The 21,129-nt window shown below is 56.2% G+C and overlaps 5 protein-coding genes across 5 annotated transcripts; 3 read left to right on the top strand and 2 right to left on the bottom strand.

Annotated features, from left to right (window-relative positions):
- Window positions 1-3,569: 3,569 nt before the first annotated feature.
- On the top strand, window positions 3,570-4,474 carry DICSQDRAFT_139525 (uncharacterized protein). Its single transcript, XM_007368924.1, has 2 exons — window positions 3,570-4,021; window positions 4,074-4,474. Exons 1-2 carry the CDS (start codon window positions 3,953-3,955, stop codon window positions 4,371-4,373), a joined length of 369 nt encoding a protein of 122 aa, XP_007368986.1. The 5' UTR covers window positions 3,570-3,952; the 3' UTR covers window positions 4,374-4,474.
- A 1,047-nt stretch (window positions 4,475-5,521) lies between these two features.
- Window positions 5,522-7,063, bottom strand: DICSQDRAFT_110456 (acid protease; the record flags this gene model as incomplete). Its single annotated transcript, XM_007368923.1, has 5 exons — window positions 5,522-5,774; window positions 5,829-5,992; window positions 6,048-6,187; window positions 6,243-6,589; window positions 6,665-7,063. The coding sequence occupies 5 exons, from the start codon at window positions 7,061-7,063 to the stop codon at window positions 5,583-5,585; spliced, it is 1,242 nt and encodes a 413-aa protein (XP_007368985.1). The 3' UTR covers window positions 5,522-5,582.
- A 5,075-nt stretch (window positions 7,064-12,138) lies between these two features.
- On the top strand, window positions 12,139-14,734 carry DICSQDRAFT_182670 (uncharacterized protein). The gene is made up of 3 exons (XM_007368922.1): window positions 12,139-12,875; window positions 13,310-13,450; window positions 13,508-14,734. The coding sequence occupies exons 1-3, from the start codon at window positions 12,153-12,155 to the stop codon at window positions 14,147-14,149; spliced, it is 1,506 nt and encodes a 501-aa protein (XP_007368984.1). The 5' UTR covers window positions 12,139-12,152; the 3' UTR covers window positions 14,150-14,734.
- A 1,191-nt stretch (window positions 14,735-15,925) lies between these two features.
- Window positions 15,926-18,966, top strand: DICSQDRAFT_139521 (isocitrate dehydrogenase NADP-dependent). The gene is made up of 9 exons (XM_007368921.1): window positions 15,926-16,157; window positions 16,246-17,101; window positions 17,252-17,317; window positions 17,388-17,648; window positions 17,710-17,853; window positions 17,910-17,969; window positions 18,025-18,101; window positions 18,153-18,660; window positions 18,713-18,966. The coding sequence occupies exons 2-9, from the start codon at window positions 17,066-17,068 to the stop codon at window positions 18,752-18,754; spliced, it is 1,194 nt and encodes a 397-aa protein (XP_007368983.1). The 5' UTR covers window positions 15,926-16,157; window positions 16,246-17,065; the 3' UTR covers window positions 18,755-18,966.
- Window positions 18,967-19,888: 922 nt separating this feature from the next.
- Window positions 19,889-20,862, bottom strand: DICSQDRAFT_182667 (uncharacterized protein; the record flags this gene model as incomplete). The annotated part of the gene is made up of 4 exons (XM_007368920.1): window positions 19,889-20,167; window positions 20,240-20,308; window positions 20,371-20,610; window positions 20,677-20,862. The coding sequence occupies 4 exons, from the start codon at window positions 20,860-20,862 to the stop codon at window positions 19,889-19,891; spliced, it is 774 nt and encodes a 257-aa protein (XP_007368982.1).
- Between the last annotated feature and the right edge of the window lie 267 nt (window positions 20,863-21,129).

Below are 21,129 nucleotides of genomic sequence, written 5' to 3'. Positions count from 1 at the left end.
GTGGTACACACACAGCTTCGCTGTGTACGCACTGCTTCTCTGTGCGACTGTGCATCCTGGGAATGTACTGTATAGTACTACGTAGCCACAGATGTACAGTAGTATATATAGGGGACCTCTGTACCCCCAATCTACAGTTCAGTTCACTCGAACGTCTCCTCTCATCGCTCTAACAAGCCTCTTATAACCAACAACCCTTCTAGGTGAGTTGCAGGCTATCCGCTGTCGTTGCCACCCGTGGGAGAGGCCTTCGCCCCCCGGGTTCAACACATCTCGATTCAACTACCCCTCTGCTCAAATAAGGAACGCGAGGGATCGTGCGCCAACCGCACACAATCAAGGACCGTTTCTTTGTTCCTCACTGTACAACTCATCCTTTGTACAACTCATCCTTTGAGCATACTATAACGGAGGAATCGGAAAGCAGGCGTGACACCCCTCACTGTAAAGTACGCCGCTCACTATCTTGACTTCCCCCCCGAGCAAGGCCTCCAGCGATACTACATCGTGTACGCAACCTTTTCAATACTGTCTCCGGTCACTAAACCTACCCAATGTTCGTCAGCCCGTCTCCTTCATGCGACTACGACATACCAGGACTGGACACTCCATCGAAGTTCTGAGCTCCATCGAGACGAGACGCGCCATTTTATCCCACACCTGGGACTCGAGCGACGAGCAAACGTACCAAGAGCTCAAGGATATTCAAAACCCGTATGGCCTAGACATCAGCAAAAATGTAAAAACAATGACAGAAATTACGCCCCCAGGCAAATGCCAAAATATAGTGCACAGACGAGGAAATATGGCGGGCTATCATGCAGCCTGGTTATCCAAGGCAATGTGCGCATGAGAAACAGCCTGGGTATGCAATGTATGAGAATACAATGCAATGGCGCGAAGATATCACGAGCATTGCACCGCATTGGTGAGATGGTCGTAGGAGGCGATGGTCACATTTGAGCGCCGTCTAGAACAGGAGTGCATGCACATCTTTCGATTGAGTATGCTGGCCAATGTGAAATTGCGACGCCAGCAGTGGCAAGGATTCATCGACAATCGACAGTGTCGCGGACATTATCTTGTAATGTCAAGATTGCATGGTGGGGCGATGACTGGACCTAACTATCCTACGGCTGCATGCTATACTTCTAGCATCAGCTCAAGGGTAGATAAACATATACAGTCAAATAGATATATGAGATAATATAGACGGTGACATGTGTGCGAGACTACAACATAGATATAGATATGCGGTGAGACATACCTCCAGCGTCGGGTCCTACGCGTGCTCCCTCCCCTCCAGCAGTTTGATCATCTCTCTCCCCAGCGCAGGCTGTAGACTCCCTGTTGCGCGTACTGCGCAAGCGGATGCCATGGCCCCGCACGATAGAACGACATCACATCCGAGATTGTCGCAAGTGCACCACGCGATGAGGGCCACATAGGCGAGCGCATAGTGCGGTGAGAGCACGCACGCTGCGAAGAGTGCAGGGGCCACGGCGAGTAGCCAGAAATGCTGGTAGATGGGCAGAATGTTGTATGCGTAGACATGAGACGCACCGTGCCAACCCCAATGGATAGCGAGACCGTGTCCTGGTGCGCGAGTTGCATGACCTAGTGGGGTGCAGGAGCTATGAGTGCGTCCAGGTAGGTGAGATTAGGAGGGATAGGCCGCGGAGGTAAGGGATTGCGGAGGGCCAGGTCATGGTCGCTAGTGGTGGATGTTCGCAACCTTCTCCACAAGAAGAATTGAAGGGCGAATCAGTGACGACGCAGACAGTGCGAGGCCACAAGAGTGGCCATGAGCATGAGCGCAAGGTTCGTAATATAGCACGAGATGTCAGCCGTTAGCTCAGGTGTGCGTGCGAGCATACAACCATAGAACAAGCGTACCAGACCATAAGAATTGATCTCTGTTGGAGGTGTTCTGAAGCGACATGAGGTGAGGTATGGATGTGAGCGTGCACAGTGATTGGATACTTACTCGTTCGCTCGAGCCTTAGCCACTCAGCCCGCTTCGGGAGGTCGGTCCAGTCTTCCTTCAATTCCAAGGAGCCCGGAGTGGTCGGTAGAAGTGACAAATATTGTACCGCTGTTCCATCCTATGCAAAGTTTAGATTGCTGCTCAAGACCAAGCTTCGACGGAGCGGGGGTGATCCCGAGCCATCACACTTAGGCAGCGAAGCATAAGGAGACTCGAAGCGGGATGGTTGCACCTATGCGATCCTTGGCCAGTGCTCCAAGGGTGTCCATTGCAAATGTGTTCACGGGAGCGAAGCTTTAAACCAACGCCATTAGCGAGGCACACACCGACGCGTTTTTGGGATGCAGAGATTGTATGAGGATGAATTCAGCTAGACAGGTCCCGGCAAGATTCAATGACCATCAACACAAGCAAAAGGAATCCCCTCACTTACACCGCATCTGCCGTGGTGGGAATGCACGTATCCGTCCGCAGATTGGATGCGAACTCCTCCGCCATGGCCGCGGTCATGCATATATGCGCCTACTTACAGCATTATCTAGATATCAGCATCAGGGCTAGCACCTGCATTGTAACGCCTCACGAACAGGCACAGGACATACATACCTGCAGTGGTGCGGCATTACTTAGGGCTAGAAAGTGTGAGCAGAGCGAGTCAGTGATGTTGAGATGACCGGGACTTGCAACAACGGACGCACCTCAAATGGTGAACTTGCCTCAGACGCCAGCAAGGATGTGGGAGATCTATCGATGTCAGGCTGCTATGAGTATCTGAGCATTGAGGTTGGATGGGACGCAAACATGGCCGCATGCTGCAGCGACGGAGGGAGGGGTAAGCATGCGGAAAGAGGTCGCTGTGCAGGAAGGAGATGGGAAGATAAGATGTCAGGCCGTTCGTCATGGACAGTTGGTCCTTATATGCACGAGGGTCGGAGTTTGCTGAGCTGAAGACCTGTCAAATGTGAAATGTTTGGCACTAGACAGAGAGAACGTGTGCCGATATTCATCCTCAGGCGCCTGATCGCGTCTATGACGTATTTATGACTGCAGACGAGAAACCCTTGCCTTCAGCAATTAATGCACGGAGCACCAGTCGAACAGAAACGAGAAGCGTTCAAGGCAAGTACCACAGAGACGGCAACTTGTGATGTTGGTGGAACAGTGAAGCCGTCAGGATGAACCACTGGTCGCAGATTTTACCGGAGATCAGCACGGAGAGCAAGGGCAATCAGATAGGGCAGCGATGCAATGCTCGCCGCCGTCGTAGTTGATGAAGGAAAGGATGAAAGACAGGCTGAGAACGTTGAAAGCGATGAGCGTGCATGGCAGCTTACGTAAGATGATGGTCGCTGCTTCTGGTCGTTGAGCTCGACCGTGACGCCGGCTGGCCTCTAGCAAACCTATTACAACGCCAAAACCCCGTCCCTCATTGCAGACGATTTCTATCAAGCATTTGGACAGTAAGTAGACTGCTTGACTTACGTAGCTCGGCCGTGAGCAGAGAGCGGGAGCAGCACATCTTATGTTGCGCTCGTCTTTCTACCCTCTCGAGAGCCTCTTCTTGCCACGATCGGTGGTCTTCCTGGACTTCTTGCACTCACGAGTCATGACCAGCATGGAGTCCGACTTGCAAGCGCTAGACAAACCCGCGTTTGTCTTTCCTGGACTACTACCCAGTGTTCGTTCAAAGCAACAGCAGTAGGCGCACTTTGGGCAGAATGTGGCCTGCAGAGATCGTCGCAAAGCTTGGGCGGAATACGAGTCGGGGCAGGAGGACGCAGCCACCAAGCTTATCGGAGTTCGAAGCAACATGCACTAGTGAGATATGTGGAAGATCGTGGTCAGGATTTTCAAGCATCGTAATGTGGAATTTCTTGTTGCACCATGGCATGCATTCGAATGCGGTACTGATATCTCGACACGATTGCAGTTGTTTTACCTGCAGCGTCATCCCAAGTCATATATATGGTCCAACAGCCTTCTCCCTCGCGACCCTACATCAGTTTGCGGGTGGGGCGATCGTACAAGGGCAGGGTTCGTGCATGTCTCGATTTAACTCGGCTGTCCTCAGAGCATCCGCACTCAGATCACAGCTCCCCGTCATTCACTCCTTCATCAGACGGATGGACACCTCGGGGAGTGGTTCGATGGGATCAGGAAAGGATCCGCGACGCTTGTCGTTGAGGCTGAGGGTGTGGATGTGATTGCAACGGTGGCCGAGTCCGTCCTGGGCCTCGCACAGGGTAGTACACTGAAGGTGATGATCGCCGGGGGGAAGGAAGCACATCGCGTGGCGCAGAAACTTGGGGATGTAGGGGTAGGCGTGACACTAACGGCTGTTCACAATGCACGACTTGTGCGCGTTCATGTGTTTCGGGCACGCTGAGTCTTCCTCTGCGATCACAAAACTCTTTCTATTTATACCATATGTATCATACATGGTCTCCTTGTCGTGCACGGAACAGAAAAGATCGCGCGGCGAGGAAATGCGCCACGAACAATGCGACGAATTCTGACGATTGCGCGGTCGGGCGATCTGGGCCGCTATATTGAGCGCCCGTGCCCTTTTTCGCACTTCAGGCAATCGGTGCAATCCCTCAGGGGATTTCTGCACTTTTGCTGATGGACTGGCAACCATGATTGACACCTGCAGCGTCTGCATCCTAAATATCTCTTGAGTCGATCCCGTCCCTGATAATCCCCTACTCGTGCCAGCCCTGCAGGCTGAATCTGCTCCACATGCACCGAAGCAGGAACTCGTTAAGCTACCTGCGATTTGGCGGTATTCTCGGCTCTCAGATAAGGTCTATCTAGCGTGCGAGACGGCGCATGCAGCCGGATACCCCCTTCTGTGGATCGACTCGTGCTGTATCGACAAACGAGCAGCTCAGAGCTGCCCAAAGCGATCAACTCGATGTACGTCTGGAACGGCGACTCCGAGGTCCGCTATGCATTTCGGCAGGTGTTCCTCACGGAGATGACGTCTGGGCCAAGGACTCGCGCTTCCGGGCGAGCGGGTAATTCACGCGTGGATGGACATTCCAGGAGCTTATGATGCCCCGAAACCTCCTTTCCCTACCCGAGGATTGGAAAGAGATGGAAACGAACGCGTGTCTGTCCCTGTCCTTCAAAAACTCGTAGGCGCTCCGTAAACGAGGTCAGTATTGCAAGGGACATGTATTGGGCACCTTCCCGAAAGACTTCGCGGACAGGGGACAGTCCGTTCTGCGTAATCAGTATTTACGTATCTACCCTCCATGGCGAGGGCCAGCTCGCTCTCCACAGACTCCAAGAAGAGGCCCTTGTGCACATTCCTAGACCAAGAGGGAGCATACCCGCATGTCTTCGTAACTACGCATCAGTTCGAAACCACAGCGACCCAGACGCGATAGCTCTACGCGTGCGGAGGTCATACAGAGAGGGGACCGTGACAATGCCGCAGACAGCGCGAACGAACTGACAAAACCCGTTGATTGTTTGCATATCCCTGGTATCTACCTCGTGAGGTCGTGGTATCTACTTCGTAAGGTCCGTGACAATATGCGATGATCTATAGCCAATGTGATATGCCGTGGGTTCGCTCCAGCGTTCGACCCTAGTTGGTGGTGGCGTTCGTGAACTGCGTGGTCGCGAAACCAACCTGGGCGTTGGCGACATCGTAGACGTAGTAGAACCGCTCGAGGAAGGTGTAACCGTCGATGAAGTCGAGACCCTGGCCGGAGTTCGAGCCGAGGTCGGCGGTGACGAGGTAGATGCTGTTGGCATCGCCGCCGATGGCGGAGTTGAGCTGCGACAAAGCGCGTCAGTATCCGCGTTGAGAAAGTGACGGTAGGAAGCATACAGAGCGCGGCCAGATCTGGGCGTTGGGCGTGAACTCGTAGGTGTTGTCGCCGATGTGGAAGAACAGGCTCTCGAGTTTGTCGAACTGGGCCTGGGTGATCTTCAGGAGGCCAGTGGAGTTGTCCGCGACGGCACCGGTCGCGCTCTGGTACTTGGCGAGCGCATCTGTAATATGCAACGTCAGGTGTATATACTGAAGGCCAACAATTAAGCGACTGACCAGAAGCGAGGAGGACGAGAGTGGTGCCAGTGTCGGTGATACCAGCAGTCGAGGAGAGGATGGTAGTACCCGCCGAGCCGTAGGTGATGGACTGGTCAATACCGACGTACTCGGACGCGGGAGAAGTGGAAGTGATCGGGCTGCGCGTGTCTCGTTAGCCCATTATATCGTGCTCACACAAGGGCACACACGTACACAAATGCAATGTCTCCGGTGTGCTTGCTGTCATCGACAGCGCCGAAGGACAGCTCGCCGTTGGTGACAGAGGCCTCCGTCGTGGGCTCGAACGAGATACCGATCAGGTTCGCATCAATGGTGCCCGCGGCGAACGCGGTGTCAAGCACGGTGGGGATGGTGTCCCCAGAAGAGGTCGTGCCCTGCGTCAGGTCCGCGGGGCCGATACCGAGGATACCGTCGACGCCGTCGAAGCCTTCGGAAAACAAGGCGGCACCAACGCCCTGGTTCTTGATAACGAGGTCGCCGATGGTGACGGTGTCCGTGTACTCCTCACCAAAGAAGAAACCGGAGCCGTAGCTGACTTCCTGCAAGGGCCCAAGCGAGGACACGTGAGCGGATGCTTCCGAGCGACTATGAGATAAGTCGCATCAGGAACTTACCACTTCATCGCCAGTATCAACGCTGCTGCTGGTCTGGACGTAGGCCGTGCTTGCGCCGACCCACGTGTTCGAAGAGCCGGTGTCGATGATGAGGTTGTAGGTGGTCGGGGGCGTGCCAACGCCAACACTCGCCGTGTAGATCTCGGCCACGTTGGTCACAGGCACGTCGACGTCCGTGAAGACCTTGTTGATCGCGCCGAGGTGCTTCTTGGATGCCTGCGAGCGCGCCTTGAGCGCCTGGGCGCGAGCCTGGTCCGCCTTCAAGACGTTGCGCACGCCGGTCGAGTTGAAGCGACGCGCAATGGGAACCGTCACCGGCGAGTCGCGAACGAGGATCGGCTTCGCCGAGACGGCGACCGCTGCGGCAGTGAGCGCGATGAGGGCGGAGAGGCGAGCCATTGTAGGTGCTGGTGAGGACTACGAGGCAGGCAGGAGAGGATGAGAGCTGAACCCGATCCTTGAAGAGTCATGGCGTTTTGGGGGGCCTTATATATCGTCCGATCTACATGACCTGACTTCGCGACTGCGAAGGTTCTGCGCGCACGAGCATACGGAAGACGCATGCAGGAGAGCAGCAAGCCTGCAACTCCGATCAAAGAAAGCCGAGAGCGCAGCCCAGTAGCAACACGGTGGTTCGTGAGCATTTGCGGTATGGCATGCTCCGCCGGCGGCAGGGTTGCATCGGGCTGATGGGGCCATCCAAGGTAGTCCGAAGCATCAGCACGCGAGTACGCACCATTTCGCTGCAACGAGTCGTGAGCAGCGGGGAGTAAGATGTCAGCGCGACCTCTTCCTGACTTGCACTTCCTCCATCGGGCTACTTGCGAAGTCACGAACATTGACTGCGCCGAACGCAATGATACGGACAGATGTACGACATTGGCCCTAAGAGTGGTGGATGATGGGTCTGCGCCCAAGGACCGCGTCATTGAGAATCATTCTCGACGACCACATGGAAGGACCTGAGTGTTGGAACATTCGGCACGCAAGAGTGCTTCGGATAGGAGAGTCGCTGAATTGAACGGTGATTTGCAGCCCAAAGTCAGAGAGAGGCCCATTCGCTGGGACGCGTGACTCTTCTGCGGCGGCGATCACCATGGAAGTCGGCGGTGGGATGCTACACCGGATTCCAGAGCATCAGCGATTGGCGCCTCATCCGCTTCTGGATGAGAGAAAAAGACGCTGACTGCCCAAGATTGGCCTTGCCTAACTTGGCAAAACCCGACGGGGGCGTTGCCGCTACCATCTCAGGCTCGTCCTTGACGACAATCGTGCCATTCGTGAGCCATTCCACTCTCCTCCCGTCCCCGCTGCTACCAACTCGAGGGTGCTAATCGGGGTATATATGCACGTATCACCTGTTAAGTTCCCCCTCATCTCCAGGTGTTCTATAGAACACAGATATCAGAATCCTTAAACACAAATAAGATTCACAAGCAGCCTTCCCTTTTCATGTTGGTCGCGTGAATGATAAGGCGGCGCCGAAAGCACTTCATGCACGCGCGCCATATCAGGCGGTCCTTCTTCAGATGCGACTAGATTGGGCCTAGCAAGGCTTATCATTGTAAGAAACTGCTGCGATGGTCGTGGAATTATGACGTACAGAAAGCGGCCGTTGCGCTTCCTCCTTCGCGAGGCTATTGAAAGAGCGCACCCGTCATGGAATACGCTGTAAGCCCTCGCAGTACTCGAACCCATGATGAAGCCCTAGAACTCTGGACTATCATGAGTAGTTCTTTGCCACGATGTCCTTGCCCGCTCGCGGAACGTCGGTGGCTTCGCAGCTCCCGCGGGCTGGCTCAGCCTTCATCGCGAGTAAAGCATATGCTCCCTATACAGAACATTACGAACGTTGGCAGTAATTCCTGCCGCACTGTGTCATAGCACGTCATCAGTCAAGCGGTCGCCCACTAGCCGGAAGCATATGGTCGTTTGCCTGTCCAGCGCTGTAGCGGTGCTTCTCGAAGGACCAGAATGCCAGGAGATCGACATACCAGCATGAAGCCCGTGGTACATATGCGCGCGTACTCTGTGAACGATATAATGGTGTCACAGGGCGTGCTGAGTATGATGCTGCAGCATCTGCAAGCCAGTGTTTGATGTGATGCGCCGTCGCATCAGCAGCACCTGGACCACATGGAACGCGGCAGTGAGTTGTGTAGAGAACGGTGCCGAACGCACGCACAGTGGGTAGCGTATGGTGACGGTCGGTACAAACCGACCCCACTGTCCCCATTGAACCCAGAAAACCCAAAAAAGATAGTACAACAACAATACACATTGCCGAACGTCGACGACACCGCGCGATCCCACATCGGCATGGCACAATCCCACTGAAGACGTCACCAAGACTAAGTACTTAGCCAGCACGCATTCGCGTCACATCGAGGAAACGATATGATGGAGAAACGGATACCTGAAAAGACCGAGGAATCAAGTCAGCAAGAAAGACTATGGTGGAAGAGAGTCTGACGCGTACTCGTGGTCGTCCAAAAACCCTCTGTCACGAGAGATCGTGCTCGCATATTGCGATAGCGACATGCCCGAAGTCAGAGCGAGCTCCTGATAATGCGTCAACGCGACATCGAGGTGGTACTCGTCGAACGGAATCCTATGAAGACAGTCCATGTCAGCGCTTGTGAACGACAGCGGCCTCAGGAGCGACGGCGCAGGACAGTAAGAGGCTGATGAGAAATAAGCCTACTGACAGCTGCGCGAGAGCGCGATTGACATCAAGGATCGTGCATCCTTCAGGGTTCTCGACGATCATGAACACTTCCCCGTCTCCGTTCTCAAACTCAAGCCTCTCGACGGGCGGGAACGTCGCGAAAGCGCACGACGCGTTCGGGTGTGTGCACAAGGGGCCATACTGAGCATATCGGCATTCGGGAAACGTCGGCAGGTGTGTGAGCAGGATCGAAACGGCGTCCGGGATGGATGGAGGAGGCGGAGATGGAGACGGGGAAGGGGTAGGTAAGTGTGCCGATATTGAGCGTCGGTGGTGGTTTTGCGAGGAAGAAGTCTGAGGGTTTTGCGAGAAGTGCAAGTAGAAGTAGAGGGGGTGAAACTCGATGGGGTGACGGGGATGGAGGGCGCGTACTCTTGTGTACGGCAATTGGGCGTACTGCTGAGCTGTCGAGTGGGTAAGTCAATCGCAATGTACGCCGGCACGAGCACGAGCAGTCGAATCTAAGGGCCCGCAATCAACGCTTGGGATACCCAGGAGGCGGGGCGCATGACCCCCGCGTGTAGAGCATCTTTTCCTGGACACTCTGACCGGCGCTATGTCCGTCGCAGAACTGACCACAATGTTGTCACAGGGCAAGCCAAACTTATCGACCCTCCCTCCACCTGCTCGCAAGCTCCGGACACCACAGGTCGCACTCGTACACAAATGACGGAGTCACCCGTCAGGTGACCCCCGAGATTGCCCGATCAAGTGTAAGCCCTCGCCGATCCAGCTCAGTCGGGATCGCGTTCCTGCATCCACAATATCACAAGGCACCGAGGAGCTGCCTCGAGCCCCGTCCGAGCTGTGTAGCCAAGCACGAACGATTGTGGTACCCTATGTATCCAAGAACGTCGCTCGGGAGTCCAGAGGGCGCGGAAGCTCAAGAAGCGCCTGTATACGTTGGCCACACCGACACAAGCGCCCGCGCTGGTCGTCAGCATACACTCGAAGTGTGTCCCCGCTGTACATTGGGATTGGCGGCACATAGCCTCGGAGCAGTCTATATGAAGACATCGCCACAGAATGCGCCAATGAAGAGAACAGGTTGCGCAGAGTGTGGCATGGTTTTCTCGACCATTTGTCCGCGAGCCTCAACCAATGAAAACGGTGACTAGATAGCCACCAGCCGACAGCACGTCGGAAGCGTACCCCTTCGCATCTTGAAGTTACAGGAGACGGCGGATTTACTGCAGACAAGAGAAAATGAGCAGCGAAAATGAGTGCTCACCAAAGCATGCATTCGCGCGCGTACAGCTGCCAATCTCACAGACGGCGGCGTGTCCCACGAGAAATACAGCCAGCCTGCGCCAGCTCAAGCCACTGACTGCACCCGCGCCATCAATTGGCGTCATACGTCGTAAGGGCAAGCCATAACCTGCGCTGAAAAGCGCTGCTTGCCACTTTGAGTCGTCCTTGCTGTACACCTCCCGCAATCTTCGGCACGTATGGGAAAGCGAAACATGCGCCGGAAGGTCGCCGAGCAGGTGCTCCCAGATGTTGAACAGCGGCGCATCGGTGAGGGACAGCAAGGCAGGCATCTAGCAGATCGTGCAGAGCCAAGCGCAGAGTTTGAGGCCACGAAACAGGGGCGGATGAGCAAGGGAGAAAATACGGGTGATGCGGGGGCGGATGAGAAGAGCGGAGCACGGGTCCAAGATGGCCACTTGCATGTGGCCCCGCTGTGAGCCGGCTCGTTCGGTGCGTTTGCAGGGGATGAGCCGAGCGCGAGGCAAGAGGCCCTGTCCCTGGACGTTAGGTGTCTGATACAGCCCACAGCGCGCAGACGTCGAGGCCAGAAGCTTGCATGGAAAGACGTCTGCCCTCTGTCGCACGCTTTAGGACGAAAGCAGTATGGTAAGCAGCAGTCACGTCCATGTCGCGAGAACTTTGAGAACAGGAGTTCCGCATCTCCGCGGGTACCCTGTCTTGTGATCAGCGCCTAGCTCGAGCTCGAGCTCTGGCGTCACGGCGCGTTTGTTGGGTGAGGGGATGCTGGCAACAAGGACGAGAGCATGGTGGTTCCTGCTTAGGCTCGATCCCGCGAGAGTTGTACAAGTTAATGAAGTCTTGCAGTCGAGACTCTGACGTCGAGGGCCAGTTCCTCAGCCTCGGACCCCGGACACTTGCTAAATCAAGACGCCCGCTCATGGTGGCGACCTGTTCTCTCGAGTTCGCTATTGATTTCCAACCGTAATGGGTGTGCCGAACGAAGGTCGGGGCCGGTGAGGCATTGTCTGACGTTGTACTATGCATCCTTGTCGCTCGAGGGAGACTTGAGAATCGGTTCTTCATATACTAGAGCGTCACTTTTCGAACTTTACTAAGCTTGCATAGAGATGGGTGATATAGCCATACCCTTCTACGCCTTCAGTTCCGTACTGTAGTGGGAGGATGCACATGTAAAGCTGCGTTCTCGCTCGGCCACATTTCCTGTCTTTGGATCTTGCCCAGAAACAAAGACCGGACTCCACGGGTTTCGCGGTCCAGACCTCGGGGCCAACTCGAATTTGAATCACGCTGAATCTCCGAAACGATTAGGCAGGCACCACGGCCAACCGGGGCTTCTATGGTGAAACTCAGTCGGTGAAACATTAAACTCAGCGCAAAGTGAGATCGGGCGCTTGAGTATGTGGGCAGCTCGGTAAGCGCGCCGCGGTCGTTACCCGTCCTCCACATCCTCGCACGCTTACCTTTACACTTCTGACCATCATCAGCTCCGGGGATGCCCCCGCCCTCGTCCCCCCAATTCCCGCCGCCATGAAACCCTCGAATACGTCGGAATCCACGTCTACGAGCTCCGGCGCGTCCTCCTCCACTCCCGCGCTTGCTAGCCACGGTCTTCGCTCTCAACTGGGCCACCTCATCCCCAAGCATGCCCTCTTCCAAGTCCACCTTGAAATCGACCAGCTCTCCAATGTCCCACTCATCAAGGGCGAGTTCGGTGTCCGATGGAAGTTCAAGGGCGTCCAGTCTGGTTCTGGTTTACTGGGCAAGATGAAAGGAGGCACCGGGACGTGGTCAGGGCATGGTAAAGGGAAGGGCAGGGCGGCGGGGACGGGACAAGGGGTGGGCGTCACAGAGGAGGGTGAGCTCTATGATGAGGATGAGAGCGCACACGATAGCATGCACGATACCATCGAGGACGACCTTTACGCCGACACGGCCGAATCGCCCAGGAGCACCCACAGTCACGACGCCCACCATGCCTTTGAGTCGTTGCGCGGCCCAGACGATTCGACGCCACGCGTGAATGGCCATAGCACATCAAGTCGCCCAACGGAGCACCCAGCCCCTATGGTCCGGAATTTGTCTGCGATGTCCCTGCAGTCACGGTCAGAAGCACGCGGCATGACTCCGTGGGCGCAGCTGCAGAACTACAACGTGAAGTGGAATCATTCCGTGATCGTGGTAGTCCAGATGGACGTGCATCGCGAAACGGGTGACCTGCTACCCAACGAGCTTAAGCTCGTAGTCATGCAGGTAAGTATCCGTCTTGTCCCCTTCTGCTTCATAGCGCGCAGCTTTCATCCGACCCTCTACGATTTCGAAATCGCCCTCTTGCTGTCATTTCTCCATGCTAGCGTTCGCTTTCACGTCGCCGCTCGCACGTCGCCGCTCGCACTACAGCCCGTGCGCGAGGCCGTGCGGGATCCATGTGCTGTGGCCGTTATCGGCGAAGTGCCGCCCACGCTATGATAACAATCGCGCGCAGCGTGATGTTAGAGTACAACTGATATGGCAGAGTGGGACGAGCGCGGTGAGACACGCTGTCAAATGCGGGCTTCTGTGTGGGGCGAGATAGTGCGTGACAGCGAGCGGAGGCGACCCGTGGTATGCCGCGCTTGTTCCCAACTCTATCGCACCCTTGTTTATGTTTTCCGAATGTGTGATACGGTACTGACATCCTTTGCCAGCGCGTCGTGCACGGCGATCCGGATGCGCCCCAACATCCTCGCCTCGGAGTGGTGTATCTGAACCTCGCTGAATACGCGGACGCTGGTAAAGTTACTCGGCGATATCTCCTCCGCCAGAGCAAAACCAATGCGACGCTGAAGGCCTGTCGTGTTCCTTTGTAAGTTGAGGCTCCCAGCTGATTCGTTCCCGATATGCAGCTTTCTATCGAGTTAGAACACATCGGCGGCGAGAAGCATTACAAGCCGCCACCGCTCCGCAAAGGAGAGATTCTCGCCTCTGTGTCAGGCATCCTTTCAAATAACGGGCTGTTCAACACGCGCTTCGCCCGCGAGCTCGACCTGTATGTCGGTGCGGATAACCCTGAGGATGACAGCTCGTTCCCGTACTCCGACAAAGAAGGGCATGTCCAAGCCGACCGTCTAGCAACATCCTACGGACTGCGTACGACCGAGCACCTGATCGAGGCGCTCTTCAACCCCGTCCCGAGCGACTCCACGGACCAGACGCCGTTCACGTACTACGCCCCTCCCACGTCCCCGCAGCATGAGCGGACAGAGTCTCCCCAGCCCTCTGACGACGCGGCGAACGAGTCGTCGGGGGATGGAGTGGACGGCCGCAGGTCTGTCGACAGTAGCGTCGGCAGCGGGAGCTTCGTCGGGAGCACGAGCGAGCACTCGAGCTTTGACCCGGGCATGGCCGCAGAGGCGTCGACGATAAACTCGAATCGCCACTGGTGGCAGAAGATGCGAAGCGGGAGTCGACCCGGGACGCCGACGGCGTCGAAGACGAGCTTCCGGCCGAGCGCGCCTGCCCCGCCTGTGCCTGTTCGAGGCGGATGACGATCGCTCCCGGCACATCCTTGGTCTGCGGCCGTCCGTTTCGTGCCCGCTGCCCGCTCCCGCTACGGCGATATTTCGGCCATATCGGTGCTGAGCGTTGCTGTTGTCTGCATATGTGGATACTCACGGACGTTGTTCTGACGACCCTCGTTCTCGACTACTCACACCTTCCATCGCCGCTACACCTTCATGATTGTAACGACTTCTTCGCTTTTCCTTGGTTATCGTCCACGTTTGTGAACACTCCTTCTGATGGCTTCCTATACTTCATGTCCTAGACTACCAGAACTCGGTCGCCACACCGGCCACCTGCACTCGGATACAACACGGTAATTTATGTGCTCATTAACTCGTGGGCGGAGGCACTTAGCCCCCGCCTGACCTATCATCCACCTCTCTCTCGTCCTTGCCTTCGTTCCTCGTCTTCTCGTCTTCTCGGGTATATCATAGGATGCACACATACATCAGCCGTCATAGCTATCGGCCAGGTACACTTACAATTCACGTCTCCAGCGCCGTATTAATGCATAATCGGTAGTCCCTACCGCCGCCGCCTTGCGCATACAGCACAATGTATGCATATTCAGACTCCCTGCCGAGTGACCGTAGTAAGTAGTGCACGAAACAAGGTCTGCAGTTGAGCCCGTGTAAACGTAAACCAGTGTAAGTGCGTTCAGCATGACGGTCAAAACCCCAAATAAGACATCACTCCGCAGAAGAACTGATATGGGAGCATACAGGTGTACTTAGCTGCTATCGATATGCTGGAGACATACGTCCCACGCCTGGTTGACACTCATCCTGAGAATCGAGATCCCACTTTCAAGCTTCCGCTGTAGGAAGCATTCTTAGTTTGATGCCTATCCAATCATCCTTGGTCTAATCCCTATCCAAACGCTAGCGACGCACTGAGGCTCACCAATAGCTTCTCTGTGCTTGCCACCGGTCCGCCCAGCTTCAACGGCCCAGTTTGACCTCGAGGCCTGTAATATCCGAATTCCATTGGCGAGCAGCGCTGTTTGCGATGGACTGGCCACGATCGCTCGGGGAGACGAAGATTAGAGACCATTTGACCTGCGTTGCGTTGGGTAGCACTTTTCCCAACGCCTCCATGGCACAAATGATGCCCCTGCTGACCCAGTCGAGCACATGTCTGGTTGATGTTGATCCACGGTTGCGCCAAAGTCGCCGTGAGAAACACGCACCCGTGAAGTGACGCAGGGTAGGGAGCTTTGAAGACTTTATATGTTAGGTGCGAAGGTAGGGAGAGAGATTGAAAATCGCGTCCGCAATCACAAGGCTGCAACGACCACCTCTAGACCAAGCACGGTTGTTGCTGATGGCATGGCCTGGCTGCTGATACACAGAGCTTGACGACATTTCTCGATATCAAGCTCATGTCAGACCTGACAAGAGTTCCTTGCAAAGTGGATTTCGTTGATTACAGAAACGTGCCGAAAGAAGTTGGCTTCAAGGTGAGCGACGACGTCAGATGAAGCAGAATGCGGATTAGGCAGATACCGATGCGTATGCGTTCGGCGACCGAGTTCTACGGTATACACAAGAAACCTTCTGCAGGGCGATATGTCGGGAGCCTGGTCCGTGCGCCCGTAGTCAATAGACCGCCATTCAGTCGTACGACCGTGTACGCGCACCTGACACCCCCTTAAGCAGCATCATGAGACAGGACCTCTGCGACCTCGCTCGCTGCTCGAGCTTGCTGCTGTCTCTCTCGCACCAGCACGCGCAGGCGCATTCCCTCCCAGCCCAGCAGCTCCGGCTTCGTCTTGAGCAGGTAGTTGTCGATGCCCCCATGCTGTAGTGGCCGTCCCCTGGCGTCAGCAAATCACGCGAACCCGGACGCCGCGTGCGGGACTCGCCTTGTGGATCGTCTTGAGCGCGCGCGCGGTGAGCTTCACGCGGAGGTGATGCTGGAGAGTGTCGGAGAATAGGCGTCGGTTGTGGATGTTGGGCAGCCATGTCCTGCGTGTCTTGTGCTTCGAGTTCGGTACGCTGTTCCCGTACTGCTTCGTCTTCCCGTGGAAGAGACCGAGCTGGGCACGCTTGAACGGTGCGCTGACGAGATTGCTTAGCAGAGATATTGAGGGGAACATGACAGTGACCGGGACAAGCAGGAGATGGAGAGGGACGTGAGGACCAGACCAGTCCTCGTCGGCGTCGAGGTGGGTACTGGTGCCAACTCGCGCGGGCGCTCCTACATACCAGAGTATCTGCTATTTTCGACGACAAGCCGACGTTATGCCCAGAAATAGGCCCAAGGGAGTTATCCGATTAGATAAGATGATCACCGTGGTCCGTGGAGCCTGCTGACCGGGCGAGCTCACGGCAGTCGCAGCTCGCTTGGTTGCATCTGTTGATTCGGCCGAGGTTCTCGCTGCAAGGCACTCCCAAACATCCACAAAAAGCCTCAAACCGCCGCCGACGGTGCTGGCACTCCCCCCGCAAGCTATCTGACTGCCCCGCTGCACCCGCCAGCTCTCTCTGCGACCCAGACCTACCGACGAGACGACACACCGGCATAGTTTGCATCCATACCCGGTCCTCGTGACAATATGCTCTCCCGTCGTGTCGCACGCTCGTTGCACGGCAGGCACTTCGCTGCTGCCCCCACTGCTTCTGCACTCTACCGCGGCTTCGCGAGCAGCTCTCTTAGGATGCGTGAGTCCCTTTCCCGATTTCTGACTCGTTGGGGCGCCCGGAAGCTAACGTTAACTCGCTCTACAAACTCTGGTTGGCTGCCGCTCCCGTCGCACCGTGCTCTGCCGTGCAACCGGACGGGGACGCTTGGCGTGTGTGGGGGTGGCTGCGCTCTGGATGTGGGGTAACTGATTGGACGGGTCTGCAGAGAACAAGATCGTCGTCCAGAACCCGATCGTTGAGCTTGATGGAGATGAGATGACGAGGATTATCTGGAAGAAGATCCGGGAGGAGGTGCGTGACATCAGCTATTCGGCCGGCCGCGCGCCCAGCGCGTACTTGCCCAAGTGAAGGGCCTCTGGGGGAGAACGGCGAAGGTTACGCGACCTGCAGCACGCCGGATCAGTCGGACGTCTTGCTCAAGTTGCTTTCGCTCTCTCGCAGTTGATACTTCCATATCTACAACTGGACATCGAGTACTACGACCTCGGGCTCGAGCACCGTGATGCGGTACGTCCTTGCGCCCCTCCAGTACCTCCCTTTCCACTCATCGCGTTCCTCCGCAACGTGCGCGCACCAGACGGACGACAAGGTGACCGTCGAGGCGGCCGAGGCGATCCTGAAGCACAAGGTCGGCATCAAGTGCGCGACGATCACGCCCGACGAGGCGCGCGTCGCCGAGTTCAAGCTCAAGCAGATGTGGAAGAGCCCGAACGGGACGATCCGCAACATCCTCGGCGGCACCGTCTTCCGCGAGCCGATCGTGCTCGCGCGCATCCCGCGCCCTGTGCCCGGGTGGAAGAACCCAATCGTGATTGGGCGGCACGCGTTCGGGGACCAGGTGCGTGTTTCGCGGGGAAGCAGGGGAGAGTAAAGGCTGAACGAGAACTGGGGTGGGGCAGTATCGCGCGTCGGACTTCCTTGCGCCGGGGCCAGGCAAGCTGGAGCTGGTGTACACGCCGGCGGATGGGGGCAAGCCGACGAGTATCAATGTGTATGACTTCAAGGGCGCCGGCGTCGCGCTTGCGATGTACAACACTGACGAGGTGAGTCGCGTAGGGTCACTATTTGCGTCTGACGAGAGTGCTTACAGTCTTTGTAGTCGATCCGTGGCTTTGCCCACTCGTCGTTCAAGATGGCGCTCCAGAAGAAGCTGCCTCTGGTGAGCAGGTCGCTCATGTATGTTTGAAACAAAAGCCGAAGTGTTGCGCTCGTAGTTCATGTCGACCAAGAACACGATCTTGAAGAAGTACGACGGACGGTTCAAGGATATCTTCCAGGAGATTTACGAAAGGTACGCCCCACGATCCTTACGCAGCGACCATCCAGAACTGACCCCGAACAGCGAGTACAAGGCCGCCTTCGACTCTGCAGGGATCTACTACGAGCACCGGCTGATCGACGACATGGTCGCGCAAGCGATCAAGTCTTCGGGCGGGTTCGTGTGGGCGTGCAAGAACTACGACGGGGACGTGCAGTCGGACATCCTCGCGCAGGGCTTCGGCTCGCTGGGGATGATGACCTCAGAGCTGATCACGCCCGCCGGGGACGTGATCGAGAGCGAGGCGGCGCACGGGACGGTGACGCGGCACTACCGGGAGTGGCAGAAGGGGCGGGAAACGTCGACGAACCCGGTGGCGTCGATCTTCGCGTGGACGCGGGGGCTGCTGCACCGGGCGAAGCTGGACGGGAACGCGGCGCTGAAGACGTTCTGCGAGGAGCTGGAGGCGGCGTGCGTGGAGGTGATCGACCAGGACGGGGTGATGACGAAGGACCTTGCGCTGGCGATCCACGGGAAGGAGATGAAGCGGGAGCACTGGGTCGTGACGGACGTGTACATGGACAAGGTTAACGTGAGTGGCCTTGGGTTTTGCGGGCGACGCGATTCGCTGATGACGGGTGCAGGAGAAGCTCAAGCAGAAGCTGGCGGCGCGTGCGAAGCTGTGAAGCTTTCGTGGTGTAGGAAGTCTTGCTTGGATAGTGATCGCGGCTGCGCACCGCGTGTTGTGTGTGTAATGTATGTACGCTGTCAGCTACGGGACTTGCAAGCGAAACAGAACCTAGACAGAAACCACGAGCACAGGCCAATGCTAACCTGGAGAATATCGTAGGCGATACAATCGGTCAATGGAGATCAATCAGGTCGAAACACACGTTCCAAGATAGTCTTGCGTTTTTGGTGTGGGACTCATGATGTTGTCATGATTGGAAAACATTGGAAGAGAGAAGGTTTGCCCGAAGGATATCAGGACAGGGCGATGTGCGCGGTGCGCGGAAAGTTAGAATCGATGGAGCATATCATGTCGAGATGCCAAGCAAGTAGTCAGGCAGAAGTATGGAACGAGCTCAAGAAGACATGGGCCCACACAGGCGTACCGTGGGCTGATCCTGGATGGGGCGCTGCTCTCAGAGCGGGATGTGCGATCCTCAAAATGGAGGAAGGGGCGCGTCGTGCTCCAATAGAACCTCTGTGGACAATCCTGTGGTCAGAATCACTTCGATGCGAATGGATAACTTAAATTCGTCGTGATGGCGAAGACTTCTCCTCCCAGCAGGTGATAAATACCTGAAGCCGGGGGACCTTGACTGCATCTAATCCCTGATCATAGAAGACTGTCCTCCGCCTGGGTGTAGGACCTTGCATTGAACAAGATATCATCCATGTTCTGGCTGATCTGATCAGACTTCTTAGCATCAGCGGTCCAGGCGAAAAGACTCTGGTCTAGAATGCGCTGGAGGATCTCCTCCTGCAGCCTCCTGAAAGCACCTCGCCTTCGCCATAGAGGGTGGGCAGGTTAATGTTGAAGATACCAGAGACAAACGCCAGGTCCTCCACGCGCGAAGTCTCCCGGTGGGATGCCCAGGACATGCGCCTCGCGATGCTGACCTTGTTTAGAGAGCGCGTATGTACAGTAGACTACCTCATAATGCATGAGGTCATATCTGATGATGCATATCGCCGCAGAGGCCCCGGACGGGTACCAATTCGGCGCTTCACACTCGACAGGCCGTCTGATAATGCATAATGTCCCATGATGCATACGGAAATGGGGGTACCGACCCTATGCATTATGAGGTAGTCTAATGTAGTAGGATATCGACGTCGATGCCGGTGAAGCCGTGCAGGAGAGGGGATAGATAGCTCTTCGAGCCTATTTCGCGCCAGTCCTCCGATAGGAATAAGAGCTTACGAGGTGCGATGAGCTCCTGCAGCGTCCATCCGCGGGTGAACCATCTGCTCGTCTGGAAGCGGGAGCCGTTCGCCCGAATATCGTCCTCGGGAGGAACATCCGCGAGAAAGGCATAGCAGACGTCGGAATCGCCGTGCCAGATGTACATCGAATTGATCGGTTCGGACAACTCTCGATACAACACGAGTCAAGCCAAACGAGGTCGTAGCCTGCAGCTCTTGCTGTCTCGCAGGCGTCGGACCTTCTCGGAGAGCCGAGGGTCCCGCCAGATCGCAGGCACCTGCTCCCGCGCGGGAGAATCGGGCTCGTCCTGTGACGCTGACAGGATATGTGAGGACGATGTCGCTGCATCCAATGAGTGTACCAGCACACTTGGCGTCGAAGGTTGTTGTGGGGCAGGAGGCGAGGATGTATCGGCAGGATTGACAATGGAGATGGGATCGCCCGAGGCTGACCGTCTGGGCCGTACGACTTCTGGATCTCCTTGAGCTCCTGGTACGTCTGCTCGCCGCTGGATTCCCAGGTATGGGAGAGAATGGCGTATTTCGCCTCTGTAAAATCCGGGACCTCGACGAAGTGTCCCGTCGTGGTATGTAGTAGCCGCATAGAGGACTAGGCGTGCTGACGTATACCGGAGAATCAGTAATCATATCCAGGATCATATAGAAAGTTGCCTACATGATAGAGTGAAAACTGTGAGTTAGGAGTGCCCGTGGAGCTGAAGATGTAGAGGTTGGCAAACCTCCAGATGGTTCGGATGCGACTGTGAGCGGCGTGGTTCACAGTGAAGGAAGGAGCGGTGAGACTGATCCCTAATCCGCTCGCGCCAAGTATGAGGTGCAGTAGGAATGAGGCAACCGCCATAAGGCAGCGTGCAGCTGGCGAACGCTTCCCTCGAGTTCTTCATCTCAGTAGATACATAGTTGCATGAAAGACTGAGATTGTGGGCTGTGCGGCCAAGGCCTGCAATTCGAACTTAGCGCCAGTACGGTAGAGGCCGGGCTCGGTACTTGCCTCATTTGGGTCAAGATAACCTCAATGGGGCAAGAGGACTGCGCCGCTCTAGGTCATAGACAATCTGCGACTCGCTCCTGCACGAGCATCATGGTCTTCGGTCGTCTTCCTCCCTCC

Source organism: Dichomitus squalens (genome assembly GCF_000275845.1).
Source record: "Dichomitus squalens LYAD-421 SS1 unplaced genomic scaffold DICSQscaffold_41, whole genome shotgun sequence".
Classification (NCBI taxonomy): domain Eukaryota; kingdom Fungi; phylum Basidiomycota; class Agaricomycetes; order Polyporales; family Polyporaceae; genus Dichomitus; species Dichomitus squalens.
The sequence above is the reverse complement of the archived record's forward strand: the minus strand, read 5'-3'. Positions and strand labels throughout refer to the sequence as shown.